The 24,345-nt window shown below is 43.4% G+C and overlaps 1 protein-coding gene across 2 annotated transcripts in view; it reads right to left on the bottom strand.

Annotated features, from left to right (window-relative positions):
• Positions 1-16,847: 16,847 nt before the first annotated feature.
• The window catches only part of ZFYVE26 (zinc finger FYVE-type containing 26), a 66,738-nt gene continuing 59,240 nt past the window's right edge, over positions 16,848-24,345 (bottom strand). The window contains exons 36-41 of one of the 2 annotated variants that reach the window (XM_040477494.1): positions 23,809-24,008; positions 22,830-22,971; positions 22,478-22,537; positions 21,096-21,278; positions 20,270-20,314; positions 16,848-17,631 (exon numbers count right to left, since the gene is read on the bottom strand). In XM_040477494.1, coding sequence (XP_040333428.1) covers positions 17,428-17,631; positions 20,270-20,314; positions 21,096-21,278; positions 22,478-22,537; positions 22,830-22,971; positions 23,809-24,008 — 834 coding nt within the window. In that variant the 3' untranslated portion in view covers positions 16,848-17,427. The remainder of the gene's footprint in view (positions 17,632-20,269; positions 20,315-21,095; positions 21,279-22,477; positions 22,538-22,829; positions 22,972-23,808; positions 24,009-24,345) is intronic. The other variant, XM_040477493.1, reaches the window with a different exon arrangement.

Below are 24,345 nucleotides of genomic sequence, written 5' to 3' on the forward strand. Positions count from 1 at the left end.
TTATTGCCTTATTTATTTTGTCAGGGTAGCAAGGGAGAAATGCAACAAAGTGGGGAAGCCAGTCTTCTAGTTTAGTGAGTAGTATCTCACCCAACCAACCATAATCTTCTAATATCACATCTGAGTGCAAAATAAGATGGTTCAGTTGGGTATTTTCTCCAGTTTCTTCCAGCTCTCCGATTTTATCACAGAACATGTAACAGAAGGGATTTAAATCACACAGATGCTGATATCCCCTACAGATTAAGGTCAGAGGTAATATAGGATTTCTTTTAGTTTGATACATAGATTTAGAAAAACCAAGCCCTCATAAACCCTTGACCAAAAATTGCAGCTGATGTCTCTCCTGGCCTCCCTTGCTCTCTTATGTTGTGTTTCCGGGCCCCCTGCTGCTTCTCTCAAGTACTAAAGTTCACCAAGAAGAGGCAGGTGCAGATGTGCCCCATCTGTCAGCTAATTGACACAGGAAATCATGTTATTGGTTCTAGTTTTAAAGCATCCAAAGGGCCTCTGGATGACAAAAATACCCTTTCCTTCCATAGCAAGGAGACTTTTCAAAAAACCTTTTTATTCCTTAGATTTTCAAGTAGATAAAAATGTAACAAGTAGTATGAATCCCCATGTACCTACCCATCATCCAGTAACTTTTGCCAATCTTTTTTTGTCTATTTCCTCCATGACATTTTTTCCTGGAGGTGACATGGAATATTCTCAAGCACATTCCAGACATTGTACATTTGCCCATAAATAATGTGCATATCCAAATAAGAACCTTTGTTTTTTACAAAACCACAATGCCGTTTTCACTCCTGAGAACATTAATAATTTTTGAATATAAGTTAATTCTTGGAGTTCAAGTTTCCCTCGTTGTCTCACAAATGTCTTCTTACAGTTGGTTTGTGCAAATCAGGGAAAGAGAAACGGTCCTGAAAAAAAGAGGAAGCTTTTCTTTCCTGAAGCCCCAGCAAATCTCCTTGTGCCTCATTGGCCTGAATGGATACTACAGATGGGCTATGTTAATTGGCTTAAGTCAGTCATTATCCACACCTGAGCTGGGGGCCATCCCACCATCCCCACCCAGTGGGGAAGAATAGTAGCTTCTTCCCCACTGGGTGGGGAAGCACTTACATTAATTAGGATTAGCTGCACTTACAGCACTTACATTAATTAGGATTAGCTGCCCTCACACGAACTCTCTATTTTTATCTCCATTTTACTGATGAAGCACAGAGAAGTTAAGTAGTTGGCCAAAGTTCATACAGCTGATAATTGGTGGAATGGACCCCCCCATAGTCTGACTCCAGGATCTGGTCTCTTAATTGCTACGCTGTATTGCTTCCCACGGTGGGGGAAGCAAAAAATTCCAAGGAAAAATCTGGGAACATGAAGGGGCAAAGGGGTGGGTGGGGGGATAGTACTAGGGAAGCAACCAATATATGCTTGCTATTGGGACCTACAGTCTGTGCTCATAGGCTGTTGGGTCTGATGAAAAGCCTGGTGAAGACTGGAGGGGAAAAAAGAGAGGAAAAAAACAAAACAAAACAGCCAAAGGTCACGCAAGGGTAGGAGGCAAGGCTGGTGAAGAGCATTGCAGGGCATGGATGATCCTGGATGTCTCTTCTGGGCTGCAGGAACAAGCATAAACCAAAAAGCAGGAGTGTGGGCTGTGGAAGGCAAGCGTGCAGAGCTGCTCTCTGCACAGTAAGGAGAACAAGCAGACAATGGGTATGAGAGCAAGGACTCCCACCTGTGTGCTAGTTTAAGCACTAATAAGCATTGGCACATTGAAGCAAGAGGGGTGGGCTTGGGGTGGGACACTTATGCACTTCAGAGGGGGCTGGCTGTAGGTAGAAGAAACAAAACCAGGTATGAGCTACAAAGAGTTGGTTCCAATTACCACATCTAGGCAACACTGGTATTGGTGGTACACGGTTCGCGAGTAAACCCGCTCCCAAGGCTGGGTTCCTCCACTATCACTCATTCAAGTATAGCCATTTTTATTAAATTGGAGTCTTCTATCTGTAGGACATCTTTTTCAGAGAGACAATGCTATCACATTCAAAAGATTATTCCTAAAAATACACGGAATCTTTACATTATGTGTGTTTGGAATCCTTTGGGCTATTACATTTTATAAACTTTTCATGTTTGCCAGGTTACTTGCTAGTATGATTGGCTTGATGAAGGTTATACTACTCTTGATTTGTGTCAAATATCTGAAATCTGAAAAACCACTTTGTACATTTTCTAAGATACTCAGAGACCATGGGGCCAATTGCGGGGGGCAAGGGGGCTTTTAGCTTCAATCTGGAGTACAGAGGTTGGGTATTGGTACTCTAACAGCAAGGGAGCAGAACCTAGAACTCAGGGCAAGACAGGCAGCTTGAATATAAGATCCCAGGGTCTAATGCTAGGAGGAACCTGGGTGAGCTGGGGAGACAGATGAAAGCAATGAGAATTTTTGCATGAGAATCTGGCACCCAAAAGGAAAGGACTTTGCTCCCCTCAAGCCTAATGGCCTTAGGAACTTTGGGGGCTGAGGGCTGATCTTAAGGTCATGGTGTCTGGTGGAGAAATTCTTCCTCTTAACTTTTGGACTTGGGGGGCAAGGGGGGGCATTCCCTGCATTGTTATCTAACCCTGGTCTCTGGAAAACATGGAAATTGCTCCAATGCAACTTCCCTAATTATAACCTCCATACTATCCCTTCCTTCCTGAAGAATGACTCTACTTGAAATGTGCATTATTTCCTGCCATCCTTGGCATGTGGCACAGCTCTCAGCCAGCTCAAAGTGGCAGAGGGCTGAGGGCAGTTGCTCCTAACCACAATACTACACTGCCTCTCACTTAAAGAAACCTGTGAAGTGTTATTTGGTCAGGGAAAATATTTTCAATCTGAAGTTTTCTATCCTATTTCAGATAGTTGGATGCATTTGTGCCTAACACCAAAAATATGAGAACTGAACAGCAAAGAATGCTAAAAATGAGGGAAAAAATTAGGTGTGTATATTGATTTAGATGTTGTTGGTATTTTCATAATATAAAAAATAGTTGTTCCCCTTGTTCGGATCCAGTCTCAACCATTTCTCGTGGCCTTCAGGTGCTCCTGTGAGACACAACCTCTCTCAGCCCTACTTCTCTGTAACTGCCATGTGCTCAGACTTCATCGTGCCTCCGTATAGGTTCCTGCTCAACACCAGAAGCTTTGTCTAGTCTGTTCAACCTGGACAAGGAACAAGTGCCAGCCCTGGCCTCCTGTCATCTTTTTAGAAAGACTTGTCCCAAGTTACCAACCAAGCAAGGGAAAGGCCCTGGCCCAGCACAAACAACACTGGGAGTGGATGGGTTATCATCACTCAACCTCCACTTCTCAGTTTCTCCCATGACCACAGAGGCCATTTTCCTTCCACTTTACTCATGCTATGGATATGCCTTCCTGCCTGGCAGAGTGCCCCTCAGGATACGGGACACAAGATCCTGTGGAGGAGGACTCAGGGATTACAGTCATCCCGGACTTCTCTGCCCTGAGGTGCTTCTCTAGCTGCTCCAGGCCCACTGCCTTCATGATCCTGGCTTCTGTTATGCTTGGAAACCCTTACCTAGCCTAGCCCAGGTGTGGAAAATTTTTCCCTTTGACTCAACTGAGGCTGGCCTAAATTTCGTAAAGATGAAACTTGTCTGGGTAACTAGAGGAAAAGGAAACCGAAGAAACATAAAAGTCAAGAAGCAAACAGTTCTAGGGCACAGGTGACCTAAGTGATGACTAGCTGTCACAGATTTTGGCTGACACCTAGCCCTTGTCCAACTCAGCTCTGTAGTCCGTGTTGCTATGCCTCTGAGCCTTGGCAGACACACCGTGTGTATTTGGCCTATTTTGGTTACAAGCTAGACGTCCATTTTGAGCAAGCTTAAGCCAAAAAGCAGAATAGTTTGCTCATAAATTCAAGGAAGGGTTGGATATGAATAGTGGGAAAGGGCAGGGATGAATCTCAGAAATAACCAGAACTCAAGCATCAAGCATCACCATGCCTCCTTCTCTACAATATTTGCTTTTCTTTGGATGTGGACTTCACTTCAGAGTTAAGTGGCAAGAAGCTTGACTGTTGAAAACTGTCAAGCCTCACACCTCGTGGAGTCCATCATTAAAGAGACACTGGAGCAATTTTCTATATTTCGTATTAAAAGAACCTCAGGTTTGGCAGGGGTCAGATGCTCACACATAGTATTTAGCTATGGTAAGGGGGAAGAGTAATGTAAGGATGTGACAAATGTAGAGGTGGCATTTCACATCAATGAGAAAAACATGGACTATAATGTTAGACAAATAACTATCTAAATGAAAACATAAGGTTAGATTCTCTATTTCACGCAAAAAAAGCAAAAATATTAGAAGAAAATGTAGGAGAATATCTTTAAGCCCTTAGAATAGGGAAGGCCTTTTTAAGACATGAAAAGCAAAATGCATACGGGAAAGGAGGGATACATCTAAAACACACACCAGATGCGGTGCCTGGGTGTCTCAGTCTGTTAGGCATCGACTTCAGCTCAGGTCATGATCTCATGGTTTATGAGTTTGAGCCCCACATTGGGCTCTCTGCTGTCAGCACAGAGTGCCGCTTCCGATCCTCTGTGTCCCTCTCTCTCTGCCTCTCCCTGGCTTATGCTCGCTCTCTCTCAAAAATAAACATTTAAAATAAATAGATAATAAAAAAATAACACACCAGAAATAACGTTAAAACTCAAGTGATATTGGTAAACATGTGTAATGCAGGCCAGGTATACTGGGAAATAGGCTTTGAGATGGACATTAGCACACAGGGAGCTTGCTGGGAGTATTCTTGGGAACAATAACCATGGGGTGTAATGGAAACAGGGTTGGGCAGAGGGTGGAGTGGAACAGTGGTGCAGTCACAACAAAGGCTTAGACGATCCTAAACCCACAGGGGGCTCTGGAACTGAGTTATCTTGGATTGAGGAAAGAAGGGTGGCCTTTATAGACCCACACTGCCCAGTTACTGGATGTGGACAGCTTCCAGGGAGGGGACATAACCTGGGCAAGGTGGCTCTTTCTGATGAGGGTAAGTTCTAGAGAGAGAGAGACTCAGCTGAGAGCTGTTAGCTGCCAACACTCTCAGCATCTGGGGTATAGGTGTTTCATTTCTGAAGCGGGGAATCTGGTTGGCATGCCACGGCATCTGCTGCAGTGACAGATGTATATCAGATACAAAAGTGGTAGCCATATTATATAAAGAACTTTACTTCTCAATAAGAACAAGATAGAATACCTGACAGAGTACTTTCAAAAGATATAAACAGGAGGGGGGCACCTGGCTGGTTCAGTCAGTAGAGCGTATGACTCTTGATGTTGACGTCATGAGTTCAAGCCCACATTTGGCATAGAGATTACTTAAAAAAAAAAAAAAAGAAAAGAAATGCATTTAAAAAAAGATATAAGCAAGGGGCACCCTGGGTGGCTCAATCGGTTAAGCGTCCAACTTTGGCTCAGGTCATGATCTCACAGTTTGTGAGTTTGAGCCCGGTGTCAGGCTCTATGCTGACAGTTCAGAGCCTGGAGCCTGCTTCGGATTCTGTGTCTCCTTCTCTCTCTGCCCCTCCCCCACTTGTGCTCGGTCTCTCTCTGTCTCTCAAAAATAAATAAATGTAAAAAAAATTTTTTTTAAAAAAAGATAGAAGCAGGAAATTCACAGAAGAAATAAAAATGGCCAGGGGCGCTTGGGTGGCTCAGTTGGTTAAGCATCTGCCTTTGGCTCAGGTCATGATCTCACAGTTTGTGGGTTCTCACAGTCTGTGAGATCTCACAGTCTGTGCTGACAGCTCAGAGCCTGGAGTCTGCTTCAGATTGTGTCTCATCTCTCTCTCTCTCTGCCCTGCCCTGCTCGTGCTCTGTCTCTGTCTCTCAAAAATGAATAAATGTTAAAAAAAGAAATTAAAAAAAAAGAAATAAAAATGGCCAATGTATCTTAGTAGTTATCAGGGAACTACAGATTAAAACAATAACAGTATCATTTTTCAATAGATTGTCAAAAAGGACAGAGCTTAGCAAATGTTGATAAAAGTCTAGGAAATAGGTATTTTTATATACTGCTGATATGAGTGGAAGAAATGGTGAAGCCATTTCTACTCAGAAAATTCTGCTTCTTAGTATCTATAGTAACATTAGTGTATATATGCAAAGAGGCATTTTTTTGTACTAGCAAAAAGTTGGAAACAATCTAAGTGTCCAATTGGGGAAAATTAATCTTTGATATAATCATACAATGGAGTATTCGTATACTTGCTTTTGGGGTAACTACTCCAAAAATAATTATATTAAAAATTATACACACACATATATACATACAGACATGAGTTATTGGCTACATTGGTGAATAGGAGAATGATGAATGTGTGCAGGTGATAAGATTTATATTTAAAGATTACACACATATAACATGATACCATATATTTTCTGTGGGTGCATACGTAAGTTTGTAAAAGCACAGAAAAAGGTCTAAAATCATGTCTAATGAATACAAAAGAGGTTGCCCCTGGGAAGGATTGATAGAACATACATTTCATTTAAAAAAAAAAAACCCAGGGGCGCCTGGGTGGCGCAGTCGGTTAAGCGTCCGACTTCAGCCAGGTCACGATCTCGCGGTCCGTGAGTTCGAGCCCCGCGTCGGGCTCTGGGCTGATGGCTCAGAGCCTGGAGCCTGTTTCCGATTCTGTGTCTCCCTCTCTCTCTGCCCCTCCTCCGTTCATGCTCTGTTTCTCTCTGTCCCCCCAAAATAAATAAACGTTGAAAAAAAAAATTAAAAAAAAATTAAAAAAAAAAAAACCCAGAATATTTTACTTGGAAATTAGAAATTAATGATTTCCTGCTGGTGGGAATGCAAATTAGTGCAGCAGAGTATGGAGTTCCTGAAAAACTTAAAAATAGAACTACCAAAAAACAAAACAAAATGAACTGCTATATAATCCAGCAATTCTACTTCTGAGTATTTATGTGAAAACAGAAACACTCATTCAAAATGGTATATGCACCCCTATGTTCATTGCAAGATTATTTACAATAGCCAAGACACGGAAGCAACCCAAGTGTCCACAGATAGATGAATGAATAAAGAGGTGGTGTATACATACATAGTGGACTATTACTCAGCTATAAAAAGAATGAAATGTTGCCATCTGTGACAACACTGACAGACCTGGAGTATATTATGCTAAGTAAAATAAGTCAGAGAAAGATAAATACCGTATGATTTTGCTTGTATGTGCAAACTAAAAAACAAAATAAATAAACTAACAAAACAGAAACAGACTCAGATGGGGCGCCTGGGTAGCTCAATCAGTTAAATTTCAGCTCAGGTCATGATCTCACAGTTTGTGGGTTCGAGCCCCGTGTCAGGCTCTGTGCTGACAGATCAGAGCCTGGACCCTGCTTCGGATTCTGTCTCCCTCTCTTTCTGTCCCTCCCCCTCTCTCTGTCCCTCCCTTGCTTGTGCTCTCTCTTTCTCTCTCAAAAATAGACATAAAAAAATTTAAAAAAAAAGTAAAAAAAAGAAACAGACTCAGGTACAGAGAACTATCTAGTGGTTACCAGAGGAGGTGGGCAGGTGGGGGGGAAGATGAGTGAAATAGGTGAAAGAGATAAAAGGCAAAAACTTCCAGTTATAAAACAAATAAACAATGAGGATTTAACGTACAGCATAGGGAATACAGTCAATAATATGTAACAACTTTGTATGGTGGTAGATGGTAGCTATCCTTATCACCGTGACCACTTCTTAATGTATATAAATGTTGAATCACTGTTGTACACTTGAAAATAATATTACACGTCAACTATACACTAATGAGTAAAAATTAATACTTTCAGTAGACACTGTGGGCTGCCACTGTGTCTGTGACTGGTGTTGACTGATTAACTCATTGTGGTGTTCTCAACCCTAGGTGTATTTAAAATTTTTTTTAAATTATTTTTTTAATGTTTATTTTTGAAAGACAGAGAGACAGAGACACAGAGAGCAAGTGGGGGAGGGGCAGAGAAAGAGGGAGACACAGAATCTGAAGCAGGCTCCAGGCTCTGAGCTGTCAGCACAGAGCCCAAGGTGGGGCTCGAACCCACAGATGGTGAGATCATGACCTGAGCCAAAGTTGGACACTCAACCTACTGAGTCACCCAGGCTAGGTGCCCAACCCTAGGTGTATTTTAAAACATAAAATGCCAATGCCTAGGTCTTACCTCAGAGATTCATATTTAATTGTTGTATTCTTGGGCAAAGGTCCTTGGACTGCTGGTCCAAGACAATCATGGTGATCACAATTCCTTTGGAAGTAATTAGTTATGGAAAATCATGTGACTCAATCATGGCCCATGGGATATGGAAGGATACTTATTGGTAACTTCTGGTAGAGGCTTCCACATTGACCAAAAAGTGAGACACAGGAAGAAATTTTTTGTCTTCTTCTATTGGATGTTGTCATGGCTGAATATGATATCTGAACCCACTGCAATTATCGTGAGTCACGAGTGGAGCTGAGGTGGTCCAAAGACTAAGCTCACATGCTGAGAATGGTAGAGGGAAAGGTGGAAAGGACCTGGGGTGCTGATGATAAATTAGTGAGTCACGGAATTAACCAAGTCTGGAACTATCCTCCCTTGTGACTTATTGTTATAGGACACAACAAATGGTCTTTATTGTTGAAATCTATGTCCTGATACAACATTATTGTGTTGGGCCATATAAAAATGCTAATGTTCTGCCAGTTTTTCCTTTTTTTTTTTTTAGAAGGCTTTGTGCCCAGTGTGGAGCCCAGTGTGGGGCTTGAGCTCACAACCCTGAGATCGAGACCTGAGCTGAGATCAAGGGTTGGATGCTTAAATGGTTGAGCTCATCAAGGTGCCCCAAATTCTGTCATTTTTTACATATATTCCCCCCATCATTACTCCTGAACTAAGGCAGATGTCTTCCTGACCTACTTTCATCGCCTCCAATTTCCTTACCGGTAAAGTGACATTTTGACTCTGCTTTCAGTATATTTTTCTCCGCTCCACAGATCTGTCATTTTTCACTAACTTCAGTCTCAACAAGTTTAATTAATCTAACATCCTAGTACAGAGTCTCAGTAGTTGTGACTATAATACTTTCACAGGTGTTTATCCAAGTTTTAGTTTGTGTATAATCTATTTTTTCTACATATGGATATACGATATCTCTTAACCAAAACAATCAGCTGAGAAGATCAAAGAACACGACGTACAACTTGTTCTGATAGGAGGAGTAGATTAACTGCTGTAACAAACAATGCTAATCTTTACTGGATTAATACAATAAAAACTTATTTCTTACTCATTTCACAGTCCAATGGGGTGAAAGTGAGGGGTGGCTCTGCTCCACGTGGCTTTCATCTCAATAAAATCACTAATTATGTTGTTGTAATCATCCAATATTTTATGCTCTAGTGGAAGTTATTATTAGTTACCTAAAGAATTTAAAAAATACAAAATGTAATTCTATTTAAAATCAATGCAATTTAAATATGCTTTCATAAAAATGTAAATTAAAGAAATGCAAAAATAAAAATTACTTTAAATGTCTTACGTTATTTTCTTCTAGAATATTTAAATTATATACCAAAATTAAAGGGCAAAATACAGTATAGCTATGAATATCAACATTTTAAATAAAGTTTATTTAAGTAAAGCTAAATCTTTAAGCTTTTGAAAATTTAATTCTATGCTTCGGATTCTTTGTCTCCCTCTCTGTCCCTTCCCCATTCTCACTCTGTCTCTTTCTCAAAAATAAATAAACGTTAAAAAAAAATTTTTTTAAAGAAAATTTAATTCTATGAATTTTTATAAAAATAAAACTATTCAGGATTCTGGGGCACCTGGTTCAGTGGAGTAAGCGTCCAACTTTGGCTCAGATTATGATCTCACAATTCATAAGTTGGAGCCCTGCATTGGGCTCTCTGCTGTCAGCACAGGGCCCACTTTAGATCCTCTGTCCCCCTCTCACTCCACCTCTTTCCTGCTCATTCCCTCTCTCTCTCTCAAAACAAACTAAAAGAAAACAAAACACTATTCAATGTCCATTTTGTTGCCAGTGTAAACAATGGATATTATACTTCATTCTTGTTTCCTCTACACCCACACATCTATCAATTTAAAGGTAAAATGAATTGTTTATTATTTAGCTTCCAGATACAAGTGTTGCAAACATACACACATTGGAATATGAAGAGATAAGAAAAAATACACTCAGCACTACTGAAAATGATACCCATTTTTTAAATGTTTATTCATTTTGGAAAGAGAGAGGAAGAGAGACAGAAAGAGAGAGAGTGGGGGAGGGGCAGACAGAGATGGAGACACAGAGCTCAAAGCAAACTCCATGCTGTCAGCGCAGACCCAGACCCGGGCTTGAACTCACAAACTGTGAGATCATGACCTAAGCCAAAGCCGAAGTTGGATGCTTAACCAACTGAGCCACCCAGGCGCCCCAATACCCATTTTAATGCAAGCATCTCTAATACTCATGCTGAGAAACAATGTGCCCAATTGGCCTTTATTGTCCCCAGTTGCTTCCTCTGTTCAAATCCTTCCCGAACTCTGAAGCAGCCATGACTTGTTTCCCTGGGGGCTTTTATAGTGTTCAGCACGAGAGCTTATCTTGAGGGTGTCAAGTTGTGTTAAGTCTGAACTAAGCACCAGAGCCCAAGTAACAGAGATGTCCATACATTCGGAAATAAATTTACTGCTTTTTAAAAATTTTATTATTATTTTTTTAATGTTTATTTATTTTTGAGAGACAGAGAGAGACAGCACAAGTGGGGAAGGAGCAGAGAGAGAGGGAGACACAGAATCCGAAGCAGGTTCCAGGCTCTGAGCTGTCAGCACAGAGCCTGACGAGGAACTTCAACTCATGAACCGTGAGATTAAGACCTGAGCCGAAGTTGGTGCTTACGCTTAACTGACTGAGCCACCCAGGCGCCCCATAAATTTACTGCTTTTATGTGCGTTTTTGTGAAATGTAGGGCTTTTAAAAGTGCGTGACTGAGAAGAAGCCCTTCTTGCTGGGGTCTAAGGGCACTACTGTTCACATAGCTCTGAGATGGGCACTGGCAGTCCAGCTCTGGGAATTCTCAAAAAAGAGGCCCCTTTCATATGCCAGGGCCCCTGTCTACCATAGAGGTTTAATTTCAATCTGGCATGAAAGAAAGATCGAGTGTTTACTGAACATATGAGACGTTTGCCTCATAAAGTGTTTGAGAGAGTGTGATCAGACAGGACGTAACTAACTCAGATAGCATCATGATACTGTAGGAGGGTGATAATCGTGGGTGCCTATGGGTTGCCCAAAGCACCAGTGTTTCAAAGTGTGCTGTATGTCCAAGCAGACTCAGTTTCTTGACTTCCTCAGCTCTGATCTTCTCCACTCCTCTTTAGTCTCCCTTTCCCATGACAAGGACCACACCTGGACACCTTGTCAACACATGAACTTGCCGCTCCTCTGATAGGTTACCTTCCAACATCCCAACCACAACTTCCTTCTCCAGCTCCCCTTGCCAATTCCCCTGTCCCATTATCACACCGATCTGGCAAAAGCCAAGCCTGGAAGAATCCAACTCTCCAATTTCTATATGCTACTGGAGGACATCACTCAACCTGGCAGGACCACCAGATCATCAATTGCTGGTCATCAGTGCCAGCTGACTTCAGTGCTACCTGATCACTTGTTCCCCCACAGTAAAGGATGGATCCATGGAAGCTTAGACAACTTGTGGGACCACCTTTAAGAAGAGAATACAAAATTACAGACACAAAATTTGGTACAAAAATGGATGTTGATTTAGAATGAGAAAAAAAGGGAAAAAACCCCCAACAAACCCAAACCATGAGCCATGGGAATTTAAGGTCCTTTGAGATCTCTTTAGGCAATTTACTAGCAATACTCGCATAAAAATGCTAACAGAAACCTGTCCCTCTACCCCCTAGCCCACAATGCAACTCTCCGTGACTCCTTTACTCACAGAGGCCCACATAAGCTTCAAAAACGTCACAGTATACTGCCTCTGAGCTCACAACACACACATAGTTCATGTCTTCTCAAGTTACTCAACCCACCAGCAAACCTGAGCTCTTAACAGGTGATTTTTCCTCTGACTTCATAGAGAACATGGAAGCCATTAGTCAGAAACTCCCTCCTTCTGCTACCAAACCAGCAAACTTATCTGTATCCCACTCATATTTTTTTCCTTTCCACCTTCTACAGCAGAAGAGGTGTCTCTCCATCCATTTAAAAATCTTCATATTGTGATTTTTAAAAAAATTTATTTGAGAGCAAAGAGCATTCGAGCAAGCAGAGGAGGAGCAGAGAGAGAGAGGGAGAGAGAGAGAGACTCTTAAGCAGGCTCCACGCTCAGCATGGTGCCCGATGTGGGGTTTGATCTCATGACCCTGGGATCATGACCTGAGCTAAAACCAGACTCAGTCAACTGAGCCACCCAGGCGACCTGTGAGTTTTTCTTAACAGTTGTCTCCTAGTTTATCAAAGATAGAGTTTCTGTTTGGAAGTATGTTTGTTTACAGTTTGTTTCTCCTTGGCTCTTTGGAGGTGGTTTTCAAGAGTAAAAAGAGCCATGTGGAAACTGGAAGTCAACACTTACTTCCTTGACTTCTATAACCTCCATTCTCCTGGTTTTCCTCCTCCCTCTGGGATCTCTTGCCCAGTTGCTCCTCCTTTGTCTGCCTCTTAGATCATAGATTTCCTTAGGCCACCATCAGATCATTCATTTATTTATATATATTTTTAATGTTTATTTACTTGTTTTTGAGGTATTTGAGGTATTTATTTTTGAGGTAAGTATCTAAATGTTTGAATGAGGAGGGTGAATAGTCAATACAGAGAAACCCTGAGGTTGCTAACCCCGGCAGCATGCATAACGGTAATAACAGTAATACCAATATTCATCAAAGGAGGAAGATCAGGTTTGTAGGCGGAATAGAATGTGTTCCATTTTGGACTTGATATTTTTAGTTACAGGTTAGCCACATGGGTGACTTCAAGAAGCAATCAAAAGGCAGGTGTGATGTGGAAAGGAGTTAAGAGGGACAAATTTGGTTTAGAACTCAGCCAACCAAGATGACTGCTGAAGTTATGGGATGGTATGGGAGAGTATTAAATGTCAAGAGAGAATGGATAGAACTTTGAAGAATTTTAGCCTTTGAGTGGCATGAAGAGGAAGTATAGCCCGAGAAGCAAGTAATTTGTAGAGGAAATGGCACTTAAAATGAGCCTGAAGAAAGGGTTTTGATAATGGCAGACCAGAGACTGGTAGGTGGTGAAAGAAATAACAACATGAAGAAATGGAACAGGAAAGGATTCCACTGGAGAAGCCTTTTGGTAATCACATGTGGAATGAACTTGTTTTAAAAGAACTGGAAGTTTTAATGGATCAGTCAACATTATTACTGTAGAAGAGAGGATGATGACCAAGAAAAGGCCATAACCTTTGGGTTATGTGACTATTGATATTTGGTTGCTTGGGTATGAAGAGAGTCTAATAGCATTTGACCTGCTTTGTTTAAGCTCCAGCCAAAGATATCTGGTAACTCTGGAGTGTCTCAGGTTTCTAAACATAGTCCGTGGTCCCATATCCTAGATTTAGATTGGGTGTTCTAATTATCTGTGTTGTGACACATCTTTGTGCCATGTCCATAACAGATAGTTTTCAGGTCCACTTTCATCAGTTTTTATTTGTTGTGTTTGTTTCTGAAGTTGCTGTTGTTGTTTTTCTTTAAAGAGAAATTCGAGGGGCGCCTGGGTGGCGCAGTCGGTTAAGCGTCCGACTTCAGCCAGGTCATGATCTCGCGGTCTGTGAGTCCGAGCCCCGCGTCGGGCTCTGGGCTGATGGCTCGGAGCCTGGAGCCTGTTTCCGATTCTGTGTCTCCCTCTCTCTCTGCCCCTCCCCTGTTCATGCTCTGTCTCTCTCTGTCCCAAAAATAAATAAAAAACGTTGAAAAAAAACATTTAAAAAAAATAAAAAAATAAAAAAAAAAGAGAAATTCGAGGAGATAAGTTTCTGGAGAAAGGAGATAATGGCAGCAACGTTAAAGTCCATGGCTCAAGCATAATACTGCAAACACACGCTCTAAGAGGATGGCAAGAAAACAAGCTAAATTTGAGTTCTACTTTCTGCAAAGACCCTATGCTTGGTTTTGAAGATTCGTAATTTGGTTGACATTAAAAAGACACACACAATTTGAAAAATGACGAATAGCTTTAAAAAACTTTTCAGAGTACCAAATTTTTCATTTACCAGACTGGCAAAGAGCTACAAAGTTTGGGATCTACTGAGACAAGGGTGTGAGAAAGCAGGCTCTGTCCTATATACTGCTGGTGGGAGAGTTTAATTGGTATGATCTCTTTGGAAGACAGCCGGCAATATCTGCCAAATGCACATATCCTCTGACCTAGGCTATTCTTTTTCTTTTTTATATATTTTAAAATGTTTATTTATTTTTGAGAGAGAGAGAGAGAGAGAGAGAGAGAGAGAGAGAGAGAGAGAGAGACAGCGTGAGTGGGAGAGGGGCAGAGAGACAAGGAGACACAGAATCAGAAACAGGCTCCAGGCTCTGAGCTGTCAGTACAGAGCCCAACGTGGGGCTCAAACTCAAAAGCCATGAGATCATGACCTAAGCTGAGGTCAGATGCTTAAGTGACTGAGCCACCCAGGCACCCCTGACCCAGGGTATTCTGGACGAGATAATTCACTGCAGCATAATTTGTGGTGGTGAAATATGGCAATGACCTAAAATACCCAACAGACAATGGTTAAATAATTATGGCATATCTTTATACGGCCATGGAATACTTTAGTCATTGCTGTTTGTTTATGCAATAAAATAACTCTGGAACTATACATTAGAAACTGGTAACAATGATGGCCTCTGGGAAGGCACTGGGCTGAGGGGCCAGGAATGGGAGGGACTTTTCACTTACCATTTACACCTGATGAATGTATAACCTATTTCTACCTACAAACCCAACTGAAGGAAAAAAGTTTTCTGGTGGTAGAGAGTACACTCACAGTTTTGAACACATTGGAAACTTGAGATAAATTCTAACCAAAGAGTCATTAGTTATGATGGGAATCATTTTGAGAAAGTTCAAGAATTGAAGGCCATCTGAGCTTCCCCACCCACGTTTTCTTTTCACACAGAACACAAAGCAAAAAGGAAGGGAAGGGTAAGAGCGAGACATCACAAAACAGTCATGAAGGCAAGAAACTGGTAGGACAGACACTTTATTGTGGCTTGCTTGTAGTAAAACATTCAACCCTTCAACATGTACTTTTTTTTCCCTGGAGACTACAGCGTGATGCTCAAAGGCCTTTAGCGTCATCTTATGTCAATCTAGTCAATGGTTACCTATTTTATAGTTCAACTAATTAGAGGAAAAAGTCAGAAAAATCTGGTTTTAACATCCCAAATTAAGGGCTGCAAGATTTGCAACCCATTCATATAAAGTGCTTATGTTCAGTGCAAAGAGGGCAGACTTAGAAGGACAAGCGGATGCCAGGGAATGATGTTTCCTGGAAGACAGATGCATTGTATGACTCGAAGAAGGAAAAGCCACTTGACTTGTTAAACCTCCCCCAAAAGAGATCTAATATTTTCTTTGAAGCTTCTCTTCTCTACAGGACCAAAACTTTGAATCTGACAGATGCCCATGATGGTTATTTTTTTACTACCAAAAAACCTGGTTCAGAAAGAAATCCACAGGGTCTAAGCACCAGAGATACTGACTTTGGCTTCCAGTTCCTGTTTGTTTCAGCAGCAGATGTGAGATCAACAGACTGAGCTCTGGATGGTGGGAGGCTCACAGCTGCAGCTTTTTCTTAGGGCCCTCACTTGCAAATCCAAGTCATTGAGTACAACAGACCCTTTTAAAATCATGTCTGGGGGTGCCTGGGTGGCTCAGTTGGTTGAGTGTCCGACTTCGGCTCAGGTTATGATCTCATGGTCTGAAAGCTGGAGCCCTGGGTTGGGCTCTGTGCTGACAGCTCGGAGCCTGGAGCCTGCTTCGGATTCTCTGTCTTCCTCTCTCTCTGCCCCTCCCCCACTCATGCGTGTGTGTGTGTGTGTGTGTGTGTGTGTGTGTGTGTGTGCGCGCGCGCGCGCGCTCTCTCTCTCTCTCCCTCTCTCTCTCTCTCAAAAATAAAATAAAACATTAAAAAAAAATCATATCTGGTGTGGGAACACAAGCCAGTGCATATTAAAGGAGTACTTCACCTGGTTTTCCATCAACTGGACAGGACCATTTCATCATCCCCTTGTTATGACTCTTGTCTGCAGGCCCAAACCCTGATTCCCTCTGTGAAGACAGAGAAGTGTACTGCCTTCTCAATGACCCTAGGCCTCTGTGTATTCACCCTGTGGTCCTGATGAGACTGTAGAGAAGCAGGACAGAAGAGGAAGTGGATTCCTGACCATTTTAAGGAGCACAAACAGGCCGTTAACTCAAACAGGTAGTCTAGACATTTTAGGGCTAGGATCTTGGCTACCATTTCTCTTCCCAGACTCTCTAAGAGGGAGCCACATTCTCTCTTTCCTGCAGGGATATTCACAAAAGCCAGCTCTGTGCTTGTAAGCAAGCCCCCTGCATTCTTTTTGGAGAGGTTCCCCTTTCTTTCCCCACAGCATGAATGCAATGGTGCCCCTCTGCTGGTGAGTGGGGCTCTGGCCCCCTCACTGTCTGCACCCACAGCTTTCAGACGCCAGCACCTGAGGACGCTTCTGTTCAGACTACCTTCCAGAGACTCATGGTTACTCCTTGTGCTTGTGAGAGGGCACACTCGGAAGTTTTATTCCACAGGTAGCACTTGCCCCTCGCCATCTCTGAATTTTGGGCAGAGAAGGAAGAAAAGAGGCAATCCTTTTGGTGCTGCTCTATAATTCTCTGTAAAACCCTTCTAGTTCTGAGGAGCCATTGAGCATCTCCACACGGAGGGAACTGTGTACAAAGAGGATGACCCGGGTTAAGAACCAAAACGCAGGGAAGGTGTGCAGACTGGCAGAAGTCTAAAGTAAAGTGCCTCTTTTTGGTGGGGGAGAGTTTTGTTTGTTCAGAAATGCTTAGGCGTAAACATGAGTGCACAGAAGTGTGCACACACACTTACTCACGCTGAGGTAGAAAGAACTGGCCATCTCCGGACAACACGTAGATCCCACAGTTTGACAGAAACATGGCACTTGTGTGGCGTGAAAGGTCCTATCCTTGCCCAAGGTGGCAAGTAGGGTCCGATCCAGCTCTTTCCGACCTGGGGCAGAGCCGGGGAAGTCCCACTGCACAGGAGGGGAGAGGTAGAGATCATCTCCATCTCTCCTATTCTATAGTAGTCAGGCCTCGCTGCACACGGTCACTTTCTGGAGCCTGAGCTGTGGGTGCTCCGGTTGTGGCTCGTCAGAAGCCACTGGGTGCAGATGTCTTGCACTACTGCATCCCCACTGCTCCTGGCAGCCTGCTGCACCTGCTGGACAAGGGCTGCAGCCCGTGAGTGTTCTTGCTTCACGGCAACCAAGTAGGCAGAACGCAGTTTGCAACATGTCAGGTAGGCCTGAACCTGGCAATTGGGCATAAGAGACAGCCAAGAGGAAACCATCACCAATGCTGAAGCGACACACACACAGCTGTGTCAGAGAGCTTGGCAGACGAGAGCACTTCTCACCTACCAAATTAAAGATTGGGTTCTTGTCTTTCATTACATCATAGCAACTCTTCAAATATTCCGGATGTTAACCTATTACACTGTTATTTTATAATTATTACAAGTAACCTAAAAATTTCAAAAAGAAGAAAAGCAGGCAGGCAGGCAGAATCTGGTCTCTGTCTCTTCCTTCTGAGGCCCTCCTCCTCACTATCCTGGGCTCTCCAGCTTCCTGCTAGCTTCAGGGTCAGCACTGGGTCAGCACTGTCATTGACAAGTTATGATTTGATAGTTGTTTGGGTGATTATCTGATGTCTGTTTCCTTGACTAGATTGTAAGCCCCATGAGGCCAGGAATAGTGTCTGGTTTTTCTACTTCTTGTACTCCTGGTGCCTAGCACATGGCCTGGCATTGGCAGGTGTTCAATAAACATGCATTAAATGAATGATTGAATGAATGAATGAATGAGCCATCATATCTCTCCCTTACGATGGGCACAAAGATTCTTCCTTCACTATTTTTTGGTTTCAACCTGCTGAATTTAAAATCTTGTAATAGGAAGTTCAGGGATGAACACGTATACACACACACAGAGAGAGTTAGAAAAGGGCTAATTAAGGGATAATCTCACACTGACTTGACTTTTGCTGTTTGGATCAGAAGCATCTCAATTTCAGGTGTGAGGGGTGGTCTCTCCTGCACTCTGGAGACCTTCCATCTCACAAATCCCCAGCTTAATGGAGACTAGAGCCCACACCTTCCCGGGCCCCTGAGCTCACCAGCACATCCCTGGTTTGCCAGTGTGCTACGCCAGCCAATAGCAAGGCCCTAACGAGTTGCCTCAGCTTTTACTAACAGCTGACTTTGCTGTGACAGTCCCTCTTAGTGGTTGGAGGGGACTCTTCTCTCTTTATATTTCATCTTCCATCTTTTTTGTCTTGGTCACTGAAGTCTTTCTATCTTTCTATCTGAAGCTCAGCTACAGATAATTTGCTAAAGCTAGAAGATGTCCAATATTCTCTAGGCTCACAAGTGATCATGATCAAGTCCTGCTGTTTGGGTAACTACCTGCTACCCCATGATGTTCACTCTCACCCAGGCCTTTGGCTCTACTTAGCACCTGTGTATGTTAAACACAGTATCATAAGTTGTCAGGCAACATTCATACCTATAGGAAGAGGGCATTTTTGCCAGACAGTCTGGAATAGGAACTGAATAAGGCTGGTTTTTGGCAAGACCTTGGCCTAAGATCACTTAAGTGCATTAGAATAAGTGCTAAGAAAAAAAAAAAAAAAACCCTGAAAAAGAACAACTGCCTAGATTTTAATGCATGTCTTTCCCAGGGCAAAGCCTCTGTCCTGTTGAGGGGGAGGCTCACTGAAGGCTTGGAAAAGGTCTGCAGTCTGGGGATCAGGGAACTGGGGTATCTGGCCTGGCTGCTGGATTCTCATTATGATTCTGAAATAGTAATTCTCCACAATTCAGAATATCAGAATCCTATCCTATATGAGGTCATCTGGATGTTGCATGCATAAATGAAGAAATGCTAAGAACATAGTCTTCCTAATCCCTCAGCTGAAGAAGGCCTGGTAAATTCAGTACAGGGACTAGCAAAACTGCCATGGGAAGCAGTTCTGTGGTTGTATAAGAAGCCATGTGCCTGAGGGGTGCATGGGTGGCTCAGTCGGTTGGACATTCAGCTGAGGTCTCATGACTAGTGAGTTTGAGCCATGTGTTTTAGCCTGCTTAGGATTCTGTGTCTCTGTCTCTGCCCCTCCCCCACTCATACTTTGTCTCTCTCTCTCTCTCTCTCTCTCTCTCTCTCAAAAATAAACATTTAAAAAAATTAAAGGAAAAAAAAAAGCCATGTGTCTGATATTAGTTTTCTTCACAAGGGACTCAGCTGCCAGATTTTCCCACTGCTAGTGGCCAGGGCAGTCTGGCTTGGTTTTCCTAGGCCTCTCCTGGCCTGTGGGACTTCCTCTGGATGGCAGACAATTAGCCTGTAGTTAGGCACAAATAGGAGTAGTTGGGGACACTTCTATGCTGGTTGGCACTCTTTGCAAAAGCACTGATTTCCTACTCAACAGGGAAGAGATCACTGACCTCAGGGAAATGGCCTGTTCTGGAGAAGGAGACACTAATGGATATCTGTTGGTCAAGGGTTGGGTGGGGTGTCCTTCTTACTGTACAGGGTGCCCTTTTCCCTCCAGGATAAATAAATGTCTGCCCACTTTGAGAACCTCATTCAGTCAACCTGAAGACTGATATGAAAGATTTCCTAGGACTCTCTCAGAAAAGCTCTGCATATAAAATGGAGATTCAACAGTAGCCTAGGACATGTTTGTCTTGGGGATAAAGAAATGGGAAGGAAAGGCTCACAGAGTCAATGTGCAGTCTCCCTCAGTTTTCTCCCTTCTGCACCTCCATCTGGGCCCCAGCTCCATTTCTGGATAACAAAGAAGCTGAGGTACAGGTTTTGTGGGGAGCAAGGGACAAAGGTGAAAAGGTGCTATTCAGGAGCAACACCAGGTTTGGAGAAAATTCTGCTCACCTTGTTGTCATCACTGTGTATTGCCTGGATCAGGACCTCCAGCTCCTGTGCAGAACAGAAATAGCAGTTGTGAGAGGAAGAAGAGTCCCCAGCATGGGAGCTGAGGCCCAATCCAGTCTTAGCCTGGTCATTCTGACTCTTGTTAAACTCTACTACTTCTTCTTCTTCTTTTTTTTTTTGAAGATTTCATTTTGTAAGTAATCTCTACACCCAATGTAAGGCTTGAACTTCTTACATCCTCAAGATCAAGAGTCGCGTGCTCCACTGGCTGAGGCAGCCAGGCATCCCTTAAACTCAACTTCTGCTATTAGGGCACCAAAGGAAAGCTAGGGATAACACTAAGCTGGGGAATCTGAGGAGAAAGAACAGCTCCCAAAAGGCCTGTTCTTGGCCTTCATGAATGGATGTGGCTTCGTTAACTCCACAAAGAAGCCAGATGGGGGCAATTTCATAGGCAACACGCTTCAAAGGCCATCTATAGACTCACCCTGACCTCCTCTACAATCACAGGGAGAAGCTCAAATTGGTCGTCCACAGACATTTCCAGGTGTTGCAAATATTAGACAATAGATATTGAGGGACACCTTCCAGGTATAGAGATTATCAAGAATTTTCTTTTCAGGGAAAGGCTGATTAGGGTGAGGCCACTATTCCAGGGAAGGGCTGATTAGGGTGAGGCCATGATTACAGAGGAGTCAGAAACATGAAGGGATCTTACAGAGTTTCAGTACATTATGAGTACATTATGGGGAACAGAAAAATAAAGAAAGGGATATGAAGACACTGAAACAGATAGAGGGGCAAAGAGGTATAGAAGCGAGCGCACCTGGGGTGGAATTCTCTTGAATGCTTCCAAGCAGTTGAGGAGGATGGTGTCCCCATCACTTTTGGCCGCCATGCCTGACTCACTGACACACTTGAGCAGCTGTTGGATTTCACTGTATTTCTCCCTCTCCACCAGCTGCCGGGCAGCTCTGCAGTAGGTCGCTGCAGCATCCAGCTGGAAGTCCTAGAACAAAACACGGAATGATGGCCTTAGGGTAGCAGAGGACATCAGCAAGGGGAAGGAAGGCAATATTTAAAAAGCTCCCACTATGTTTGGTGTAGAAAGCCATACTGATTGTAGTCATGACAAAAAAAAAATCACGTAACAAACAAACAAACAAAAACAAGCAAAAAGTTCCTCTTTGGAATTAGGCAGACATTTAGAAACAACTATAAAAATCATAACCTTGGTATCTAAAATAGTATATTTAACTTGCTGCCTGCCATTTTCTGAAAACATTCTAATCCAATTTCCCAGTTCGTTCTTTCTCTAATGAGCCACCTTTCTCTTAGGAAAGGGATGTTGGGGGTTAGTATTTGCTGCCATGGACACTTGGTGCTCTATCGAGAGATGCCTCAGTGTTTGGAAACAGACCAGTTCACCAAAGGACTGATTTGCTGGAAACTACCAGATAAACCCTTTAAGTCAGGTTGTGGTCTAGGACAATCCTCACCAGAGTCTGGGAGGAGCCGCAGCCCTGCCTGCCCGCCAGGGGTAGCTGCATGTGCAGAGACTTTTCCAACACTGAAATATGTGGAAAAGAAAGGAACCGGTCCGATCGTTCACGAAGCCACTGATCCTTGAGACACACAGTGTGCTCTTCCCACCCCAGAGAGTGACGGTCCTTAGGGTGTCTGCATGGAACTGTGTGGTGGGGGTGGTCTGTAGAAACTCTGCCCCTGTGGTTTCAGTGCCTGCCCCAGACTCTCTTGAGCGCCGCAGCTGCACCTGTGTCTTCTCACCACAAACAACAGGAAAGGTACTCCTTGAGCCAGCACCTGGGCAGATGGGAGTGTGGAGGGGCAGTCCTTGCCGTCTGCGGCTCTTCCTGTTGCACAGGACCATCTCCCCCCACCTGCCACATCCTTCAGCCATGCTCCCTTCAGAACACAAGCTGGGGCTGCGCAGGGGAACAGCTGTGAGGAGCTGTTCTAGACCTGATAGCTTTTGATGAATCTGTCCTTGGTTACTTGGCTTTTGGCAACGTGTCCTAGAATCCTGAATGTGACTCTGCTCTGTGGTAACCACCTCGACTACATTCATGACGTATATGTAAATCTGCTTTATTTTGGGATAAAAGTTTTCTGAAGAACAATCTCTCATGGAACTGTGGTTAGTTGCTGACTGCTCTCAGAATAAGTCTTGAGTGATTCAAGACATACCTGCAGAACACGGAATGCAATTCCAAAACCATCTTCCACATTTTTCCCTCCTAGCATGACCTGAAAAGGAGAGGGAAACGTGTATAAAGAAGCAATAATTACTGGAGTAGCCCCTCTATCAAGAAAAAGGGGCCTCATTTATTCAACAAATATTTGTTGAGACTCTACCAAGCACCAGGCACTAGGGATACAAGAGTAATCAGAATGAATTTGATCTCCAGCCTTCTGTGGCTCATGTCTTAGTGGGAAGGCAGCCATCAAACAAACAACTGAAATACAACTAGATGATGACAATTGTGATAAGCTTCTGAAAGAGAATAGTCTGTGAGAGGTCTGAAACATTCGTAGGTACCTTGCAGGCAACATCCATTTTCATGTGGTTATTTCCAAAGAGGGTTGGCAGAGGCAAGGTGGTGATTTGAGAGGTCCCAGCACTTTCACACCGATGTAAGAACCTGGTCACTTCCATCTGCAGCTGAAGTGTGTTCATGTGCCTATGGTGACAGGAGACACATAGTATAGCCTCACGAGGGCTTCAGGAGAGACTAGGGCCGGGTGACTGAGAAATCATGATAAGATGGCAATGGAAAAGGTGAAAGAAATGATATGGAGAGAGAAGAAATCCAAAATACCCCCTGATCAGTTACAACAAGACAAGATAGGGTGGTCTGGTGCCCTGTACAGACTAACTGCTGCTCCGTGGAACTGGACAAAGTCCAGTCCCTGCATCAGTAAGTATTTAGGAAGCACCATGTGCCACTGATAACAACAGAGCTCAAGAGAGACATGAACCCTGCCCTCACAGACTTCATAGGCGAGAGGAGAGATGAATAATGAACAAACACACAAAATATCTAGTGACTGGGCCTATGAAGGCAATGAAGGCAGGGTGCAGCATTTACTTTGGATGTTGTGTCGTAAGCAGAGGGAGTGTAATGGGTAAGCAAGTATAAAGACTGAAAGGAGGGAAGGGCTTGGTGTGCGAAGGAGCCCCCAGGAGGCCAGTGTGTCTGTCACTCAGTAAGGGAGAAGGGAGGAGTGTGCGAGGAAGATGGAGATGGGCCAGGCCAACACCTTGAGGACCTCTTCTGCCTGCCTACTGGAAGGCATTTGGCATGTAGTCTCATCCCAGTACTTCCCTCACTCTCTTCTATGAGCTCCTCTGTAGGCTTTGCGTGCTTGTACTGCACACTGTCACTCAGGAATGATCCCCTTTAGATGAGTGGTTCTCTTTCAAGGGTTTAGGAATGGACAAGAGCGGCTTCATCGCCAACAGACACTCCTTTCTAGCCGTTCTGCCCACCCTAATTGTTCCCTGAGCCATGGTCTACCTGGACACATCAGCTGCAGTCATCTTCTTTTGGAAGAAGGTGGTTTTCTTCCTTCTGGTGCTGCGAGAGGTGTCTTGGAGGTAGATCTTCAGGTGGTCCTTGGCCTTAAGCAACCACGAGAGTTTCTCTCCCAGTTCTGTGTAAGTCTTTGCTTTGTGACTGAAGAACCGGATACAGGTCATGGCGGCCCGGACTTGGTCCTATAAGAGGGAAATGAATATTCAGATCAAGTGAGATCAGGGATATTGGAAGGTGGGGCTGTTAGGAAAATTCTGACTTGATTCCCATCCATAAAGCCTAGTCGCCAGCATGGGTTGAACAACTATTTTGTATCAGTTACTCCTAAGCCCAAGGGATTCTAAAGTGAACTGACTGGCTGGGCTCCTGGGAAGGATTTTATTCCACCACAGAAGAGATCTTCAAAAAGGATACTTTTGCTTTTCCATTCAGCTTGGCTTTGGTCTCCCTTTGGCTTTGAATGGTTCAATTTCTCTGTGATTTAGTGTTTGCAACCCTGGGACAGATTGGGAGAACCTT

Source organism: Herpailurus yagouaroundi, unplaced genomic scaffold (genome assembly GCF_014898765.1).
Source record: "Herpailurus yagouaroundi ecotype Mexico unplaced genomic scaffold, PumYag 141, whole genome shotgun sequence".
NCBI lineage: Eukaryota > Metazoa > Chordata > Mammalia > Carnivora > Felidae > Herpailurus > Herpailurus yagouaroundi.